Source organism: Mustela nivalis, assembly GCF_964662115.1.
Source record: "Mustela nivalis genome assembly, chromosome: X".
Taxonomy (NCBI): Eukaryota; Metazoa; Chordata; class Mammalia; order Carnivora; family Mustelidae; genus Mustela; species Mustela nivalis.
The window spans coordinates 116,823,520-116,844,290 of NC_139040.1; the positions used below are offsets into that span (position 1 = coordinate 116,823,520).

A 20,771-nucleotide genomic window follows, 5' to 3' on the forward strand; every position below is an offset into this window, starting at 1 on the left:
CTTATCACTGATGATGCAAACCCTGATCATCCGGCCAATGCAGTGTTTACTAGGCTTCTCCACTATCAAGTTATGTTTCCTGCTCCCACACTCTCCTCTTTGGAAACAAGTCCCTAAGTGCAGCCCACATTCAAGGGGTGGGGAATTAAGTGCCACTTTTTTGAGAGGGGATTATCTATGTAAATTATTTGGAATTCTCTGTAGGGGAGATTTTTCTTTCTTTCCTCATTTCTTTATTGATTCAGACATTTATTTACATCAGTAGGGATTCATAGGTATTTATTTTATGTATTGAGCTATAGTCCAATACTACTTTTGTTCCTCAAACTGTTGCAGTTTTAGCCATTGAGAGCTGTTTCAGAATGACTCCTAAGTCTTTTGCATGCTGTTATCATTGTGGTTTTTTGAGTACTTCCTTACTTTCTGGTAATACAAGATGCTCCAGGCTCATCTTAAATATTCTGTCCCTATCCCTAGAGGTCTCCCATTTCTCTGAAAAGTTGTGGTTACCTTTCCACATGAGTATAAAATACTCTATAGGAATTATAGAGTCTAGCTTGTATCACTTCCCCTAACACTCATTTTTATTGCAGTGTCTATCATTTCATCTGTACGTCCATCTTCTTGTACTTCTATGGAATAACTTCTGAACTTACTGCTTCTCTTAAATCCAGATATGCTCATTATAAGCAGGAAAAAATATCAATTAGTTTCTCCTGGCATAGTCATATCGAGTACCTACATATAAAGACCCATTTTATTTTTACAAATTATTTTTCCTCTTTATTACAATATGGTCATTACATTACAATATGTTCATTACGGTGAATTTTTAAAAATTGTATTAGTAGGCAGGCTATATTATCTATGAGTTTCATTTCAGGAGACATTACATAAGGTATATACAGAGAGTACTGGGTCCTAAAGAAATGATGCAGGGGAAAAAGAATAAGGTAGACTACAATATGTGGACTTTATTTGGACCCTGATTTGAGAAAAAAACTATAAAAATGTTTATGATATTTATAAAACCAGAAATATGAACCACCAGATATTTACTGATATAAATAAATAAATTTTGGTGTGATAATCATGTTACTCATTTGAGGGTACACAATGTAAATATTTTTAGATCCTTACTTTTCAGAAATACATATCAGCCTTAATTTTTTGTGATCTCATTATTGGTGTGTCACTAAGGAGAAAAATGTCATTAGATCTCAAGGTATTATTCTGCTATATTTACTTTTTGTGTGTTTTTGTCACAAATATAAGAATAAAGTGACAAAGCAGCCTCATGTAAAAAAAGTCCCGCAATTAGTAACCATTTCCTTTAAACATTAAATTAGATACATTTTAAAATGAATGCAGATGGAGATTCATGGTATTAACTATATTTAAAACTCTGTCTCTATCAGACTGCTTATTAAAAGTCTATCTCTATCAGAGTGCTTATTAACACAGAATGTCAATAATTATTTCAAGGAAAGTGATAAAATTTTCAAAACATCCTCAAACAAAAGTTAATTTTAATTCATATGGCTTCTAAAAGATAATAAGCATTTTGGAAAAGTGTTTTATGTAATCAAATGGACAATAATACTAAGGCAACTTTAAAAGAGCTGGTAATTACCACAGTTCAGTTTTTTTGTTTTTTGTTTTTTTGCCTATTATTGTGGGTATTGTGATAGCTTTCATAATGAATGAGAAGCATCAAATCATTCCCTGACAAAGAACAATGTAAGTTGTTTTTCCTTATTTTAAAACTTCCAGTCTAAAGCAAACTCACCTCAATTGCATTAAAGAAAAACAAGGAGAAATAAGAAATACCATTTTTGTGGGGTTTTTTTCTGAAAGAATCCAACTTTTAAGTTCCTAAATACATGCTAGCATATCTATTTTATATATACATGCAAAACCATGTGTATCATTTTAAAATATAATGTAGAAGGAATTTTACCTTTAATTACTACTTTATAAGTACTCAATGGATCAAACATCTCTAGCTGAACTTGACCACTCCATATTTTGCATTGACTTCACAATAGTTTTTGCCTGATTATGATTAAATTTTCTTTAACACTTAAATCCTTTTGTGATTCACTATGCTATCATATCATATCATATCATATCATATCATATCATATCGTATCATAATCTGGTCTGAGATAAAGGAGTTTCCAAACAAAACAAAACAATTTGGAGGGGAAAATTACCATCTAGTAGGTAGGTAAGAATTTCAAAGCTGTAGGCATGCACTGAATAAAGTCTGCTGTTCAAAGAAACACTAACAAAATGCAGATAGCAATGCTAACCACTGCTAAGTAAAGCTAAACAAAAGAACAGGAGCCATTATTTGTAATATAATGTAAAGCCATTTATGAACATCTATTATCAGACACCATGTATTTTTATTAACATTCCTTTTAGAGCAAAACATCTAGCACTGGGTTTGTAGTAGCAGTGGTCTCAAGTAGATCTTTTGTTTAGGTCTAGACTCAACAGAGGTGAGAATCAAACTCCTGAGGTTCACATCAAAATAGGAAAGTGTCACCAAGACTATAATTATATGTGGCATCTATGTCATTGGCTTAAGCACCTTTCTGAGTGGAAACAGTTCAACACACACAAACCCACCCACTCACCCACCCCCACACCACCACCTCCCTCTAGAGGCCAAAAGGACCCAAGAACCATAGTCCACCTTACCACATATTACAGAAGGTAGGTCTGGTGGAGTGAACATCCACATCTTTGAAATTATTCCCATGATTCCTCTCATTTCATATCTACCTCTGGTAGAAGAGCAAGGTGGAAATATTACATGTTTTGTAACCACTTAGAAATCTAGTCAAATTCTGCTTCGCCTATTATTTATTACTTTTTCAAAATATTTATTGAATACCTCCTAAATAAATTTTTGGGTATACAGAATAAGTCATTCAATGTTTCTAAGCAAAACTGTCTTCATTTGTAAAGCAGTGATAATTCCAGTCTTTCAGGGGTAGGAAAGGCATAAGATAATGCAGAGAAAGCACCCACCACAGTACATGGTAAGTACTCAATAAATATTATTTATTAGTAGTTGTGCCTTTGAAGCTTGCCAACAGAATGCAATCCATTCCTTAATTTAAAAAAAGCTGGCATTTACCATGCACTTAGTATGTACCAGGAATTGTTTTAAATACACTACAACCCTATGAGGTAGGTAATACCATCACCCCTACTTTACAAAAATGAAAAAATCTGGCAAGTTACTTAAATTCTCCCTCAAAAATCACAGAGCTTGGAAGTAATAGAGTGTGGATATAACTAAGCCAGACATCTGATTCCAAAGTACTCTTTACTATATATAACCTATTTGGTGCCAATTTTTACAAGGTAGAAAATTCAGGAAATGTTTTAGAAGTCAAGTCTGGTATGGAAGTGCTGAATCACTATATGGTACACCTGAAACTAATATTACACTGTACATTAACTAACTGGAATTAAATTAAAAACTTAAAAAATAGAAGTCAAGTCTGAAGATAATTATGTACAATCCTGAATTGTGTTCTTCACCTACCAAAGTGTAAATCCAATTTAACAGAGAAGAAAAGAGTTGAGGTCCAACCTAATTCCATGACTGAACAGCTGTACAATCTCTGTTGAGCAGCTTAACTTCTCTGCACCTTACCTGTAAAAAGGGTATCAATAACAATTCCTTATCTAATTTTAAGGATTACTACCAATAATAGACCTTCCTAACGTTGGCAAACGAAGGGAAGAACCAAGCTATATCATAGAAAGTTTACAAAAATATTCCTGAACAATCCCCCCACACACAAAAAAACCCCATGATTCGAAGTATGCAGAAATTCTAACTAAAAATGAACTCACTTCTAGCTAGTGTATTTTCAGTACGGAAATGGCTCCTGGCAGAGTACAGTACTTGAAAACACCATATTCTCTGGGGTCAAACAATTTCTTTCCAACCTTGTTCATATTATTAGATCGATCAGCAAACCCTTCCTTCATATTATTAAGAGTAAACTTCAATAAAAACCTACTGTAATTATCACAAATCCCAAATAAGATCTGAACTAACATGTTTTTACCATAAATATACTTAAAGAATTATATCTAGAGACAGATTAGAAAGAAAAATTATCTACTCTTCAGCATTTCATAGAAAGCTTCTCTCTGTGTGTGACAATTCAACATCAAACTGAACACCTTGCATCTGACAGCTAGAAGGCAAAGGAACAGTCTTTTAGATAAGAAAAGCTCTGCCACTGATTTAAAGCAACAGTGATGTCAACAGAAACTGCCCCAAGACTCACCATGGCACTACTATGGAGAGAAATCAGGAAGGAGAAACTAACCCTGCCTTGCACATTGGTTCTTTACCACAATGAACTCAGTCCACATAAGTTCTGGCAAGTGGGAAGGAAAACCAGCAACTGGACTACATGTCTGTTTTGAGCTCCATTAACAGAAACTGCAACATGTTCTCATTTATATGTCTTTAACAGCTCAGTGGTTTATTTTGAAAGTTTACAAATGAATTACATGTAATTAAAATATGAATTTTATGCTCAGCCAGGAAAAAAATCACAAAGCCTCAGGACTATTAAACATTTTGAAAATAATGTGGATGGTTGAAAAATAAAAGTATATGAAATAAACTCCCATATATACATGAAACACACCAAAATTATAAAAAGAATTCAGCTAATGTCAAACTTAACCATTCAGCATAATTACTTATGGCCATCATTTTAAAGTTTTTATTAATAAGTCACATTATAAGTCTAACAACTAGCTAGAAAATATATTCTTTCATAATCTTTGGTAAACAAGTTTAAAAAAGTAAAATCCAGGATTGACACCAGCCTTCTACTGATTTGTTGTAGATATTATTTGAGAAAACATGTTGCAAGTCCATTTTAAAAATAGAAGATGTAGCTGAAACAAAATAAAAAATCCAAACAAACAAACAAAAAAGGATATTGGGCAACACTTTTAAAGCAACTAACAATGTGGTTTCTTCTTATCTATTACCTTATTAGAAAACTTTCCAACCTACCTAATCGGACTAATTTCCAGGAACATTAATGTCAAGTAAATACAAAAGAGATACGTAGGTTGAGGTGTCTGAGTGGTTCAGTTGGCTAAAGGCCTGACTCTTGATTTTGACTCAGGTCATGATGTCAGGGTTGTGAGATGAGCCCAGGTAGGGCTCTGTGCTCAGTGTGGAGCCTGCTTGAGATCATCTCTTCCTCTCACTCTGCCCTTCCTTTCTCTTTCTCCCTCTCTTTAAAAAAAGGAGAGAGATAAGTGTGTAAAACTTGATATCAATTATGCAATTTTTAAAAAACATTTTTATTATTTAAGTATAATTAACATATTAGTTTCAGGTGTACAATATAATGATTCAACAATTGTATACATTATGTAATGCTCACCATTATAATTATGGTCACTATCTATCACCATAAAATGATATTACAATATTATTGACTTCATTCCTTATGCTGCACTTTTCATCTCCAAGACTTTATTTTATAACTATAAGTTTGTACCTATTAATCCCCATCAGCTATTTTGATCATCCCCCATACCCCTGCAACAATCACCAGTTTGTTCTCTGTATTTGAGTCTGTGCACTTTTGTTTGCTCTTTTGTTTTTTAGATTCCACATGTAAGTGAAATCATGATATTTGTCTTTCTCTGTATGACTTATTTCACTTAATGGAATATTCTCTAGGTCTAGTCACGTTATCATAAATGGAAAAAGTTCATTCTTTTTTTATAGCTGCGTAATATTACTATTTATGTCTGTGTGTATCACATCTCCTTTATATATTCATCTATTGGTGGGCACTTAGATTGCATCCATAGCTTGGATATTGTAAATAATGCTGCAATAAACATTGGTGCATACATATCTTTTCAAATCAGTATTTTTGTTTTCTTTGGATAAACACTCAGTAGTGGATATAACTATGTTTTGACCTTGGCAAACTATAATACATTAATATCATTGTGAATTTTGTTTCATTTAATAAATCTTGGTTTTTAAAACAATTTTATGTTGTGATAGTCAAGAGATGAACATAGAAAATTAAAACAGCAGGTACCATGCTTAGTAAAATTTAAGATTCAATAAATTTATGTAAATACCCATAACCCCTTCTTCCCTGAAATTGCCAAGAGTATGATTAAGTTAATGAAAACTTTTATTAGAATGAATGATTATAATTTAAATTGAAATCAAACAAATTAAATACATCTTTAAAGTCTAAAAAATTCTATCATAATGAATAGTTATTTGTTGTTTAAATCAGGGCACAATTGCAAACCATTGTTTTATAGTACTAGCTAGAAAGATTAAGTCTGAAGGTGTTTTATTAAAAGTTAACAGCTCTGCACAAAGCTAAGTTAGTCTTAAAAATTTTGCTTATTCTGATTTATACTGTAACTACTGTAAATTTATGGGGAGGGACTTGTTTTATTAGAAAAATCTATTACTTGCTACTTGATTATCCAGTAACATGTTATTAACAAAAAAATCCATACGAGTATTTAAAAATTACACTGCACAATAACTCACTACATAGGTTCTTAATGAATGCCCTTAAAAATTAGCCCAAATTTGCATTTACTTAAAAAAATTAAAATTCATTTTTCAGTATCAGGAGAGATGGAAAATCATGTAAGAAATGCTGATTTAAGATGCATTTTTAAGTATCTTAATTTTATTCCTATTAGTAAAAATATAAATTCAACATTAATTATAATACAGATAATGGTTATTATTAAATTAAAAGGCATTTTTTTCATTTTGTCATCAGAATTAACAAGCAAAGCGTATTTTCTTTTCACTACAGAAAAAAGCATTTTAATTTCTTAAAAAGCATTTTTAATTCCTAAAAAAGCATTTAATTCCTGGGCTTTTTTCTTTTATAAGAGGAGAAACTTTAAAAAATTTTTTTTTTAAAGAGAGAGAGAGAGAGCACAAGCAGGAGGAACAGCAGGCAGAGCAGGCAGAGGAAGAAGGAAGCTCCCCCTTGAGCAAAAAGTCCAATGTGGGACTTGATTCCTGGACCCTGGGATCATGACCTGAGCCAAAGGCAGATGCTTAACCAAATGAGCCACCCAGGTGTCCCTGTAAGAGGAGAAATTTAAGACATTTTATCATTTTCACTCTACCACTCATTCTAAAATACATAGAGTTCTTTTAAAACACTGAAATGAAGAAACAATTAGAAAATTTGTATGAAAAAAATAAATTCTTAAGAGATATGTTTTAATTTTTTAAGTAATGTTTGCCTATTGTGTTGGCCTATTAATAATACAACATCAGTAAATAATATTTATAGCTTAAACACAGAAGTGTTATAGATACACTGCAATTATTCACATTTCTTAATGAAATGAATCTAAACCATGATTTAGGTCACTGAATTGACTAGAGAGATACAACCATGAATTAGAGCAACCCCACTTCTACTTCTACTATATTCTGGCAAACAATATTCAACTTGGCACTAAAGTATCCATTAGAGCATTATAAGGGACTTTACATGCATTTTCATTTAGGAAAGCAAATTTGCTGAAGGACCAGGAATTTGTGATATTTATGTATTCCTTCCTTCAACAAATATTTCTTGAGTGCCTATTTTTCACCAGATACTTTCTTATGCCTTGTTACGTAAATTAGATGAGGTCCCTGTCCTCAACAAATAACCATAGAAATTAATGTAAAAATAAAACTGGCGTAAGGAATGAGGTTATAAATGAGACCTGGAGAGCATACAACTGAGGATTTGATGTGACCTGGAGAATGCATAAGGCTTTTCTGGGGCAAAGAGGGGAGGCTTGAGATATGGATGAGTAGGACTTAACTGGGTGAAGAAAAGAGGCAAAGGAAAACTGTATTGAGTACAAAGGTTCAGTGGAAGGCAAACGAGATTAAAAGGCCATTAATTAGTGGTAGGAATAAGGCTTATTTCAAAAGGAGAAGCCAAATCTTCAGTGGTCTTAAAAGCCATACTAAGGGTTTTTATCTTTATCCTAAAAACAATGAGAAGACACTAAATTTTTTAAGTTGATGGGGGTGAGAGGAGAGAGGAAAGGATAGGATGAGAAATATGCCTGAGAAATTTATGCTGACTATAGGTTTATGGTTCCCAAAACAAACAAACAAAAAACCCAAAAAACAAAAAACCCCAAAAATCCCCAAACCAAAACCAAACCAAACCAAAACAAAACAAAAACCAACCAACAAACAAAAAAATGCTATAATTATCATGACCTTGACTGAAAAGATAATATTTTGTCCTTTGCAATATGAGAACAGGAGGAAGTAAACTACATTAATTTTACTGTTTCTAAAACCAAAGCAGGACTTCTCAGATTATTCCACTGATGCAACCACAATTGCTGAACGAAATTTACTCATAACCCTGGAAGGTCTGGGTCTGGGAAATGCTGCTTGAAACAGCTTGCTACAAGCCTAGAATTCCTGTTAAGCCTCTGGTATCATCTTTAAAATCATGCCAATTTTGCTTTCTACACCATCAACTTAATATCCAGGTTTGTTTTAATACAAAAACAATGTTTTACAATACTTAACAAAAATCAAGTCTTTGTCTTCTTTTGATCATTTAGCTCCCATGACAGAAATATTCCATTTTGGGGAACATGAGCCTATGCTATGCATAAAAACTGTGAATTCACTAACTGACTGTTATTCAACACAATGATCTTGTAGTGAAGACTACATTTGCTTTCCTTTAGCAAGACACTAAACTATGACAAAATCTTAAAAATAAAAAGCTTAGGGTACATTTTTTAAAAAATTACTTATTCTCCCTTCCCTCTTTTCAAGTACAAATGATCCACCCTTCCAGTACTCTTTATAGAAACGAATCCTTCATCTTTCACAATAAATCTTATGCGTTGAGGTGCTGTTGGGAAGTCACATGGAAAGCTAGAAGTCATTAAGAACAAATTTAAGTCCCACTCTGCTATACATGAAAATGATAATTTATCACTGTTTTAAGAACAACAGCAATAACTTAAAAGCTTATCTTCATTCTTCATATAAGAATTTGGATGAGTAAAATTCTAAATATCCAACAACATAATGTTAATGATGTAATTAATCTTCAAAATAACTCACTTTAACATTATTTCCAAATTATTCCTGAGAAACAGATTTGAAACAGCTGTACTAATTCAATACACATTCTTTGTGGGCTTGTTTTTGGCAGCCAAAGTTTTATAATGTGGTATTTATTTAAACTCAGGACATGATGAGAGTTTTATTGTCTTTGTGAAATGCAGATTTGTTCTTGTACTTTTGTGCCACCTACTCATGGCTCCTCCTTCACTTTCCCTCCACTGCCCACCTCTCTCCTTCAACCAGACAAACCTAGACACAACTGTTCTGGTTAATCACTCCATCTCAACTCCAAAGTCTCTTGCTGTGCCTTTATTTAGACTACATCCATCTTAGAATATGCCTTAGTTAAATAGTATAAAAAGTTTCTAAAATCCCACCTTCCCCATGGATTCCTTCCTGACTGATTAAAAACATCATCATGTCTTTCCACTGGTGCTTGTATACATAATGCAAACATTTTTTAAATTTAGCAAATGTTCTAGTTGGCACCTGTCTCTGTTTTGGCTTAAGTTTCTCAATGTCACTGCCATCCCTTACATAGACTAATTTCCCCAAAGCAGAGAATAATTTATTTAAAACAATCCATTAAAACCCCTTCCATGTAGAAATAGAAAGTAAATAATCTCTAAATACCAGAATGTATCTACATAAATAGACTCTTTTTTCCTAATCTGCACAAATCATGAGTGTTACCTTAAGGAGTAAAGGTTAATGACAGTATAAATAAAATGATGTTTCCTGTGAACTAAACTCATACAGAAAAGATAAATTTATTCTTTGTGTGAAATGAAAGTATTAAGTTTCAAAAAATGTCAAATGGAGAGTAGGTGATTGTTGGTGACTATCTAGTCCTACTGTAATTGAGGAAAAAACCAATTTTTCAAAAACAACAGGACTAGTTTACAATACAGGCTTCTCAAGTTTCTGCCAGAAAATTTTTCCTCTCTCTATCTCAAGACAGTTTAACTCAAAAATTTGACATTTTCCTTCATCTTAATAAAATATATTTCAACCTCAAACTCTAGGTCCTATGAGGGGTAAAACTATTAGAGATCACCATGCTTGTCAAAATTTCTGTATCTTATCAGATATCTTCTTAATTGTAACATTTAACTTTTATAATAAATAGGCCTTATTTCATCACTACATATCCCTCTTTTGTAGGGTTTTATGCAAAGTGAAGGTTTTATCTTTGTTTTTAATACCTAAAATAATGTATTTCATTTTCTGTCCTCAAGATGGCTGAGTCATCAGGATAGAAAGTAGAAGTCAGTGATGGTTTTCAAAGAAAAAGGTTTATAATAAACAGAAACGAACAGAGCAGTTAATTGTGGGATGGTTTGAGAAAAAAATTATCTTAAAAATTTAGATTTTAGGACTCATACAGTAAGAGTAGAGAGAGCTAAGTCACAGAGACCATTAGGGAAGACCAGCAAAGCAGGGCCTGTTGGTTGAATCTGAAAACAATAATTCATTTTATTTGATCAGAGAAGGTATTAAAGATCACTGGAAAAAATGTCATGAAGGGAGTTAGCTGCAGAAAATAACTTTATCTTTGTCATATGGATATTTTGGAGGAGTTTCAAAGTTGGAAAAAGTGTGAGAAGAAAACTAGAATTATTGGGTGTGACAAAGACAAGAAAAATTAATACTGAAATTAATATAGGGGCCTGAAGTGTTCAGATGTTTTTGCTATATTTCGGTGGGCAGAAAAGTAAACTCAAACAACTATAGATTACAGAGTATTTCTATAGGCCCTGCAAGTGAATAGGTAAGAGCTGAGATATGACATATTTTAGAGTAATAAACTGAGCAAAAATTAGAAACCGTTATTGGCCTACTTTTCTACCTAAAGCTTTCTCTACTAAAGGCTTCCCTTTTACTCTAAAAAGGTTTACATTTTATAATTTTGTCAAAACTACAAGAGGATTGAATCCGATTTCCTACTTAAAAAAAAGGTTGCAAATGCTAAATGATGCATATTTGATTTTCTCAAAAAATATTTTTATAAAATTAATTTTGAAGTTCTATATTTCCAAATAGTCTGAAGTACTATGAAGGTATCTGGAAGGTAACTGCTTATTTTACTGACTCATGAGGAGTTCATATATTTACTGGAACAAACACTGACACTGTGTCACATCAATTTTTGATTGTTAGAAGAAAATTCAGGGAGTATTGGATTTTACAAATAGTAGAGTTGGTGGTGAGAGAAAAAAATGCAAGTGTTTCCTTATATCTTTACTAATAATTAATATATAAATTTAATATTTGCGTCCCTCAAATACATTTTAATAAAAAAGATCAAAATGAATTGCAATGTGTAAACGGTCCTTCAGAAACAATTTTGAATATATGTTACCAAAGCTTAATAATCTCATCAGCTTTTTTTTTTCATTCATCTCCTCTGATGAGTTTCTATACCACTTATATAAATTGTCTGGAAACATAAATATATGGTGGTATAATTTTTATATGCTTAATGTCTCCTTTTCTGTTTAGTGAAGAGAAAAACACCCCAGAAAGAACATAAAGCATATACCTTACTAAATAGAGTTGTAACTATTTATGATTGTGACTAGCTGAAAGCATATGTTATATACTTTAAATGTTAAGGATGATGAAACTGTCACATCAGGAATATGGTTTGAAGAACTCCCACAATGTTGCAGTTGTTCAAAAGTCTTGTTCATTCTTTGTTACTGCCATTATAATACTATACAACACCAAAGGAAGTTTGGCCATTCTAAAGTTCCAGCCTAAATTAGTTGACTTTTAAACATTACTGCATCTGAGGAAAGGGTGAAAAGCTTTTTTTTTTTTTAAATATGTTTACTTGTAAAGTTTATTTGGGGAAAAGAGTAGGGAGGAAAAATTAAGGTAACAGTATAATTACAAGTTGAGGAAATGCTCATTTCGTCCAGCTCTTCTTTAAAATCTTGTTTTCTGTTATTATCTTAAATCAAATTTATATGAAGATTATAGACATTTCAGCAGTAAGCAGTTTGGGTCTTGAAATATAGATAATGACATCAGTTTTTCTCTTCTAGTCTAATGTGTACAGAAATATACAAATTCTAGCTTGGCTAGTGGCTTCATCTTTCCCAATAGCTCTAAAATGAATTACCAACAGGTACGAAAATAAGTTAATCAACTTACATATAACAATCATTTAAAATCACAGCTAACAATGTTAGTCCAACTTCAAAGATGCTGCATTTTAGGCTGGAGAGATTTTTAAAGGGCTGGAGAGATTTTTAAAAGGACTACTGTACTGGAAATCTAATAATGTGTGTCAGAATATGTATGTCATATGTTCTACTTGCTTCAGTCGACCTAAACTGTAGAGAAAGAAGAAACTGCAAGATTATACTGGGAGGGTGGAGGTGAAGAAGATGGAGTATGCATCACTCGCTACAAGCATCATGGGAATGTGTGAAGGCAATCAGACTTGCATGAAGCCAAGATACCTTTCTATTGAGTATTTCAGTAACAGACTCAAACCAAAGTAACCTTTTAGGCAAATTCAAAGAAAGGGTTTTAATTAGGCATTCTTGCTTCTTGCGTACCGCCTAGCTCTTTCTTCCATGACTGAGAAACAGAGAAGACAGATGTTTGTTTCCTACATTCCAAAGGGCTGGGGGGTTGGTGGGAATCTAGGAGAGCGTAATTTCGATAGCAAATATGAAAAGAAGAAATAGAAAAGATGAGCCACTGCAGGACTTTGTCTTAGTCATGGCACCCATGGCACCTTAGCACAACGCACCACACACGGAGGCAGTTGATAATTAATTCTACTTAATTCAATACACTCTCATGTGCACTGTGCTTTGCAGTTACGAAGCACTTTTCACATATTAGAAAAGAAAAAAACTAATTAAATGAGAAATAATGGGGCAAGTAAGTGAATAAAAGGAAAGCAAATGTATAAAGAAAAATCCATAAGAATAAGCAAGAGGCTGAAAATGTTCGGAAAAGGAGGAAACAAGATTGAGTTTCTCTCTGTCCCTTTTAATCACTTCCAATCACCCCTCCTTTCGTTCTAAAGTACCTGGAGCTTAGAAAGTCTGCCAGCTAAGCAAGCCCCTAAAAGGGGCTCCCTCGTCTTCGCAACACGCATTTTCACAAATGATAAGCCTCTGGCTCCTGACTAATCTACCTACAGTTTTGTGCTTAGGAATAACCACAAGCAAAGCTCTAACATCTCCCAATTGTGGCCAGGAATCCTTTATTTCATCCCATCCATCCCTGTCAGCATTCCCCAAATTTTAGGAATCTTGGCGATGGGGGGGGGGGGGGGAGGCAGTGGTCATCATGGGGAGAGGGGAATCCTCTACAAGCCCCTTAACTCAGACAACAGAGGGAGATAGTGAGGCAGGAAAGCCCAGGGACTAAAGAAAAAGCCCACGTTTGCGACTAGGAGGGCGAGTGTCTACAACTGTGGTTATTAGAAATTGCCAGGGAAAAAAACGGGCGCGTCTTCAAGATGGAAGAAATGAGGGGGCACTTGAATGCGCATCACCTTACACCTGGCGTCAAGCCCCCAGTAAAAAGCCATGAGGTCCAAAGCCTCAACCCGTGAGAAGAAAAAGGGAGTCGAGGGGCAGGGGTTTGCGCAGGATGGAGCCCGCAGATTCCAGCGCGGACGCTGTCCCAGGGGGAGCATGTTTTCCTCTCTCTAAAAGTAGCGCATCCCCGAGCATCTTCAGCCTAGCCTGGGGGAGTTCCCCGATCCAAACCTGGGCAGCCGCGTCCTGACCCCATTATATGGGCTTAAAAGTTGTAGGGAGAGTTGGCGCTGGAAAAGGCACCTGGCAGGGGCGGCCACCGAGGGGGCGTTAGGTTTCCCTGGAACAAAGGGGCCCGGGAAGGAATGAGCAAAGGAGCGGGTCCCTGGGGGCTCCTCCCTAAGGGGAGAGACAAGGGTCGCCACGTCCTCCCGGCCTAGGAGCGCCGTGAGGAGCGGGGAGGAGGCGAGATGTACTGGGATTCCGCGGCCCGCCTTCTAACCCTATCCGGTAGAGCCGGCACCCCCCGCTCTCTCCGCGCCCCTCTCTAGCTGGGGAGCCACCACTGAAGACAATAGGAGATCGGGATCCCGAGCCCCCGCCTGCCCCGGAGGACCCCCGCCTCTCCCTAGCGCACCACGATCAGCCAGCGGAAGCCCTGATAGCGGGCTCAGCCGCGGTAGGCGCCCCTTCCCTCTCGCGCGCCGGTACCCCGGCGCCCCAGGACCGCCTCGTCCTCCGCACAGCGGGCATTACCTTTCATCCAGTCCACTACTTGACTCGGAGACCATTTGCTCACGGGTTCCATGATCAGAGCCATGGGCACGGGGTCGCTACCGCGCCGGGCGCGGAGATCAGACACAAAACGAACTCGGTAGCCCGAGCCGCCCTCAGGTGGGGTCCCTTGCTGGCCGCTGCCTCGCTGGGCGGGTGGCGAGAAGAGGGCTTTTGTGTGTCGGGTATCGCGGCTGCAATGTGTCTTAGCAAACGGCGGACGGCAGCGGCGGGAGCGGCGACGGGGAGAGAAACGCTCTGGGGTCGCGGCTCTGTGCGGACTCTCTGCTCGCTCCCCACAGAGGTGGCTGCGGCTGTTGCTCCGCCACTCCGCTCCGGTCTCCGTCCCTCCAGGGCTTCAGTTCACGGCTTGCACTGCCGAGGGTCGAGGCTCTGAGAAAAGGAGCAGCCGCCGCACGTCCGCAACCAACTTGCCCGCTCGCCTCGCGCGCGGGAGTGAAGCCCGGGGCACCACAAGCTGCCCGGCGGAAATGACGAGGGGCCTCCTGCCACCCAAAATATCTCTCCGCAGCCCTCGGGTGCGGGGCGCGCGCGCCACAAGCCCCCCGCCCGCTCGCTGCCGCGCGGTCCCGCCCCCGGGGCCGACGGCAGGCGCGCGAGGCGCGTGCGCGTGCGCGCTCCAGCACGAGGCCCGAGCCCGGGGTCTGCCTGTCAGTCAGGCAGGTGCGAGCGGCTCACAGAATCGCGTTCCCGCCCGGCGAGCCGCCCCGGGATAGAGGCGCTCTAGGAGCGCGTGCGCAGCGGTGTCGGCGCGAGTCCCTACCCCGGGGTCAGTCAGTCATTTGCCGGCGGCTCCGAGGGGCCTCTGAGCGGACGTGGCGGCTGCGGGACGGGCCGTCCACCAGTTGAACGCAGAATGCTCAGGCTGCTGAGGAGGTACCTGTGGCCCCGCCGTCAAGGGGAGGGGGACGCCGCCGACCGCGGGGGTTACAGCGAGAGCCCGGGCTTTCCTCGCTCACGCCCTCCCCGCGGCTGAGTGGGCTTCCGAGGTGATTCCCGAACCCCGTGCACGCCTGCGGAGACGGGGGCGTGGAATGCCGCGGACGGGAACCGGCTCCGCCAGACAGAAACGCAGCGATGACGAGGCAGGAGGGCCGGTGCTGTCAGACCGCCCCTGGTGGTGCCCGGGGCCTGGGAAGTCAGGCGTGGAGCCTGAAACCTGCAAGTGCTGGTCGTAGTGATACCGAGACAGGTTCGGCCCCACATGCCTTTTGAAGGGCTCAGTGTCGGGTTTTCGGCCAACTCCTCAAAGCCGATTGTGCCCAGTACCTATTCTACGGGATGTCCTTTTGTTTTCAGATAATCTTATATAAGAACTGAGGGGCAACGCGGATTTAAAATAAGTGACAAATTGTAGACACGATCCTTCAAAACTCACGGTCTTCAGAAGTCTTACAAAGGCTACCCTTAGTAAAAAACAGTTTGCCTAATGAAGCTTCACTTTAAATGATAAATAATCCTTGGGACGCCTGGGTGGCTCAGTGGGTTAGGCTGCTGCCTTTGGCTCAGGTCCTGATCCCGGCGTCCTGGGATCGAGTCCCACATCGGGCTCCTTGCTCGGCGGGGAGCCTGCTTCTCCCTGTGTCTCTGCCTGCCATTCTGTCTGCCTGTGCTTGCTCTCTCTCCCTCTCTCTCTCTCTGACAAATAGATAAAATCTTTAAAAAAAATGATAAATAATCCTAGAAAGTATAGATGCAAACTCTCTACCACCCTTAAAGATGTTTTCTCGTCATTCTTAAATAGCCCCGTTGAGTAAAAGAGAAACTCATTTTATTTTTATAACCATTTCAAGAATGTCAATTGGTTTTGCCAGTTTCTGCAGTGACCCATTTTCTCTAGTTCTATTGCATGAGCTGCAGAGCTGCCACTTTTCTCAACTGACTTAAGTTGATATCCAGCCCCCACCACACCTAAAAATAACTAAAACCACAGTAGTTAAAATATTTTGATGTTTTCAGGCTTGTGATACAAACCAAGTAAAACTTAAGATGGCCTGTCTGTATGCTTGTTTATTTTTCTAATAATCCAAACTTAAAAGTACATGGGAAGAAATTTAGGTTATCCAGACAAATCTAGGTTCAGAGGGTACAGGTACAGCACCTTCCATTCACAATCCAGATCGTGGTTGTGATTTACAGTTTTTTTCTTAGCTAATCAGGTGTGAGAGGCATTTTGGAGCGCTTGCCCACTACATTCCAATGGAGTCTCAGAACACTGCAACAGTATTTTCTAGAAAAGATAATTTTTAGCATCAGTAATTTATATATAGAGTCGCTTTATGTTCAGAAATGGAGTGGATGCAAACCCACTGTGAGTCATTAGAGGTTACAGTCATAGGGAGATGTTAAGAGTAATTTTATCAATGAGGTGCCTGGGTGGCTCAGTTGTTAAGTCTCTGCTTTTGGCTCAGGTCAGGATCCCAGGACCCTTGGATTGAGCACCGCATGGAGCCCAGCAACAGGCTCCCTGCTTGGGAAGCCTGCTTCTCCCTCTCCCACTCACCCTGCTTGTGTTCCCCCCTCACTGTGTCTCTCTCTGTCAAATAAATAAATAAAATCTTTAAATATAGCAATTTTATCAGAATAACACTGCTAATAATAACTGAACATTTATTGAGCAATGTGCAAGTATGTTACATACATTTTATCCTCAAAACAGCTCTGTCATTAGCCACATTTTACAGATGAGAAAACCTTGGCTATCACATTCACTTCCTCTTCCCAGAACCTATTACACATTGTTCAATAAATGTTGAATAAACTAACAAATAAGGCCTAAAGAGGGTAAGTAATTTGAGGTCATGACACATGATTGTAATACCAAGTTAAGGTGATTTCAGAATATGAGCTTTTAAGAATAGTAAGAAGATTTATATCTATCATAAAATTAACAGTACTTTGAAAGGGGAAGGTCCATTGAATGTTAACCGAATGTGTCTCATCAGAAAGTTAACTACAAAGGAGTCTGGCAGTCACCTTAAGTGTTCCTAACCAGCAACTGTGAGAATATAGGAAGTGACCAAATTTGGCTGAGACACCAAACTGCATTTTCTGACTGGGCTTTCATGACAAGCAACCAGACTATATATTACAAGCAAGTTTAGAGTGAGATATTGTTTGCATAATGAATAAAATATCAATCAAAACAAATGCCAAAGATCAGGATACAGTAAAATTAAAAAGATACATATTTCATGAAAAGGTTGGTGTGAAAAAAGATGAAGGAAAAAGATCCCAGGAAGAGGGGATTTTAAAGAAGTCCCTATATCGAACTAAGTTGTACATATTCTCCTATTTATGTTGCAGTAAGGAGTTTATTTAGTCTAATCACCTGAGATAACGAAAATAATTCTAAGAATGAAGAATGGCAGAGTCAAAATTTTGGTGTGGACTTAGACTATCTTAGAGTTCACCAAGGCCTTAGGTATTTTTCCTAAGTTCTCCTCTTTGAGGTTTCCCCTATAAAAGATGCAAAAAATTAAAAATTGACAATGTAATAGGCACTCATTATTTCATTTAATTAGTTCAGAGCATAACTGGCTATTCACTCAAATATCCCGAATAGAGAGAGAAGAAAAAGGATTAAATCATCATTGCCTTCTCCCTTTCATTCTTAACTCCAAATGACTCAGCTAAATCTTCCCTACAATTTTCTTTCCACAACCTTTCAAATAAACTAGGTTTTATATTCTTCTGCCTGTTGTTCAAAATGTTAATGTCTTGCCCCATGTTTGTAAGTATAATATAACATGATTACATACAAACTGTGTGGCAGCTTAAGTTTGCCTTCTCTTAATGCACAATACAATTCCAAAGATGTTGGGAAAAGGTATGTTGTCATAAAATATACATCAAAATATAATGTACTAAATTGCATACATACTTCAAGAGCTTAGATATAAAAGCAGAACTGATCCTTTGGAAAAAAAAAATCTTGGATTCTTTTTGGAAGCAGACAGAGGGTAAATACTAAGTTAATTAAATTAATTGGAAACCTAAAACTTGTGAGTTGTTTGCAACCATATCCAAACAGATAATTTTAAATACCCCTTTAATCCAATTGCTACAGTTTTGCCTTTTTTATTCTTCTTCCTCTAGGTTTCAGTAAAAACTTAAAATCTCTTAACCAAAATATTTTCAGTTAAGATTTTATAGTATATGTAATGAGTCTAAGTATTTGAGATGTGGAATTTACGAAGGTCCTCTGACTGGAATCTAGGTGATTAAGGGTTCTGACTCTTAGGGTTTGAGTCAGATAGGGAGGAAGCCTTCCACTGGAAGGATCTTTAAGACTTTGTCTCTTTGGGGTCATAGACAGGAATAAATAATGTGAATGTTTCTTCTGGAGCTAAAAGCTGAATATCTCTAACCTCCACATTTTCCAACCTAGGTTATTTTATAGGGGCCTTAACTGTCAGTTCCCATGTCTTTTGCTAAAAAGCTAGATGTGAGTCAGAACGCAGACTGCCATGCCAGACATATTTTAATGTTTTTAGTTATTTAACATTTAGACAAAATGTCTTGTAGAGCCCTTTCTGGTGATTTTCCCAGATTACTTAGATTGTGTTTTGCTGTAGCTATCTGTTTAATTTTTAGATTTTTTAATGAGTAATATTTTATCATAAATTAATTTTTTCCTCTTATCTTTCATTTTTGAATGATGAGTGAGAAGTGACAACACAGAGAGAACAGGTATGAGGGTAGTCCATATTCTAAAACACAGGAAAGGATAGGGGCCCTCTTTTTTTCACTTAGTTTTGCCCAGACCTTTACCTATAATTTCAAAAGTAGGTGTACTATGCTGGCACAAGTTGTATACCTTGATCAGAAAAATTAGCTAGGCAATTCTGATAAGACTGGTAGTGATAAAACAAAATGCAAGGTATTCTCAAGAACAGTGTATGAAATGTGCTCCAAAGAAGGCTCTGTAAAATTTCTGGAACAATGTTTTCTTTCTTTTCTTTTCTTTTTTTTTCTTTTTTTTTTTTGGAGTGCAATTCAACTAACAGCTTTGAGTAAAGAACCAAAGCCTCTAATACAACTAACCACCAGATAACAATCTATCCATGCCTACAATAGTTAGAGAATCACGTAGAAAGAGACCTTTAAATATAAATGGGGCCATAAGCGTGCTGCTCTGGGCCAAACCTCCCTTTAGATTATCAGGGAGAAGCACCCAGAGACTATAATTAAATTAGTAGAATTCTTTCTTTGTTGTTCTGCCTCTAGGGTAAACTGTATTAAATCAAGCCATGTCCTTTGCAGACCAAGATTCACAGCAATCATCTCCTGGTAAAGAAAAAGGCTTGAGTTGAAGTTATCCCGGTAGGGTTTTTTAAGGACTCTTTCTAGGCTTTCCCTGCTATACAAATCATAGTCAAATAAAAATCTCAGATCCCACCCAGATTAGGAAACCTAGTTTTTTTGGTTTGGTTTGGTTTGGTTTTTGTTTTTAAACACATTAAACCCTAGCCCATCAGGGAATTTTCTGGTCCACTTTGGAGGCATTAATTAAGAACATATAAAAGTATTCAACAAAATTTTTTTAATGATTTTTTTAAATTTATATTCAGTATAACAGTATCCATTATTTTTGCACCACACCCAGTGCTCCATGCAATCCGTGCCCTCTATAATACCCACTACCTGGTACCCCAACCTCCCACCCACTCGCCACTTCAAACCCCTCAGATTGTTTTTCAGAGTCCATAGTCTCTTATGGTTCACCTCCCCTTCCAATTTCCCCCAACTCCCTTCTCCTCTCCAGCTCCCCATGTCCTCCATGCTATTTGTTATACTCCACAAATAGGTGAAACCATATGATAATTGACTCCCTCTGCTTGACTTATTTCACTCAGCATAATCTCTTCCAGTCCTGTCCATGTTGCTACAAAAGTTGGGTATTCGTCCTTTCTGATGGAGGCATAATACTCCATAGTGTATATGGACCACATCTTCCTTATCCATTCGTCCGTTGAAGGGCATCTTGGTTTTTTCCACAGTTTGGCGACCGTGGCCATTGCTGCTATAAACATTGGGGTATAGATGGCCCTTCTTTTCACTACATCTGTATCTTTGGGGTAAATACCCAGGAGTGCAATGTCAGGGTCATAGGGAAGTTCTATTTTTAATTTCTTGAGGAATCTCCACCCTGTTCTCCAAAGAGGCTGCACCAACTTGCATTCCCACCAACAATGTAAGAGGCTTCCCCTTTCTCCACATCCCCTCCAACACATGTTGTTTCCTGCCTTGCTAATTTTGGCCATTCTAACTGGTGTAAGGTGATATCTCAATAT

The 20,771-nt window shown here is 37.7% G+C and overlaps 1 protein-coding gene across 5 annotated transcripts in view; it reads right to left on the reverse strand.

Annotated features, from left to right (window-relative positions):
• The window catches only part of CNKSR2 (connector enhancer of kinase suppressor of Ras 2), a 282,671-nt gene extending 267,159 nt beyond the window's left edge, over positions 1 to 15,512 (reverse strand). For 4 of the 5 annotated variants that reach the window (XM_082718292.1, XM_082718291.1, XM_082718289.1 and 1 more), the window contains exon 1: positions 14,437 to 15,511. In XM_082718292.1, the coding sequence (XP_082574418.1) occupies positions 14,437 to 14,500 (64 nt within the window). In that variant the 5' untranslated portion in view covers positions 14,501 to 15,511. Of the gene's footprint in view, positions 1 to 14,436 lie in introns of all 5 variants that reach the window. The other variant, XM_082718290.1, reaches the window with a different exon arrangement.
• Positions 15,513 to 20,771: the final 5,259 nt, after the last annotated feature.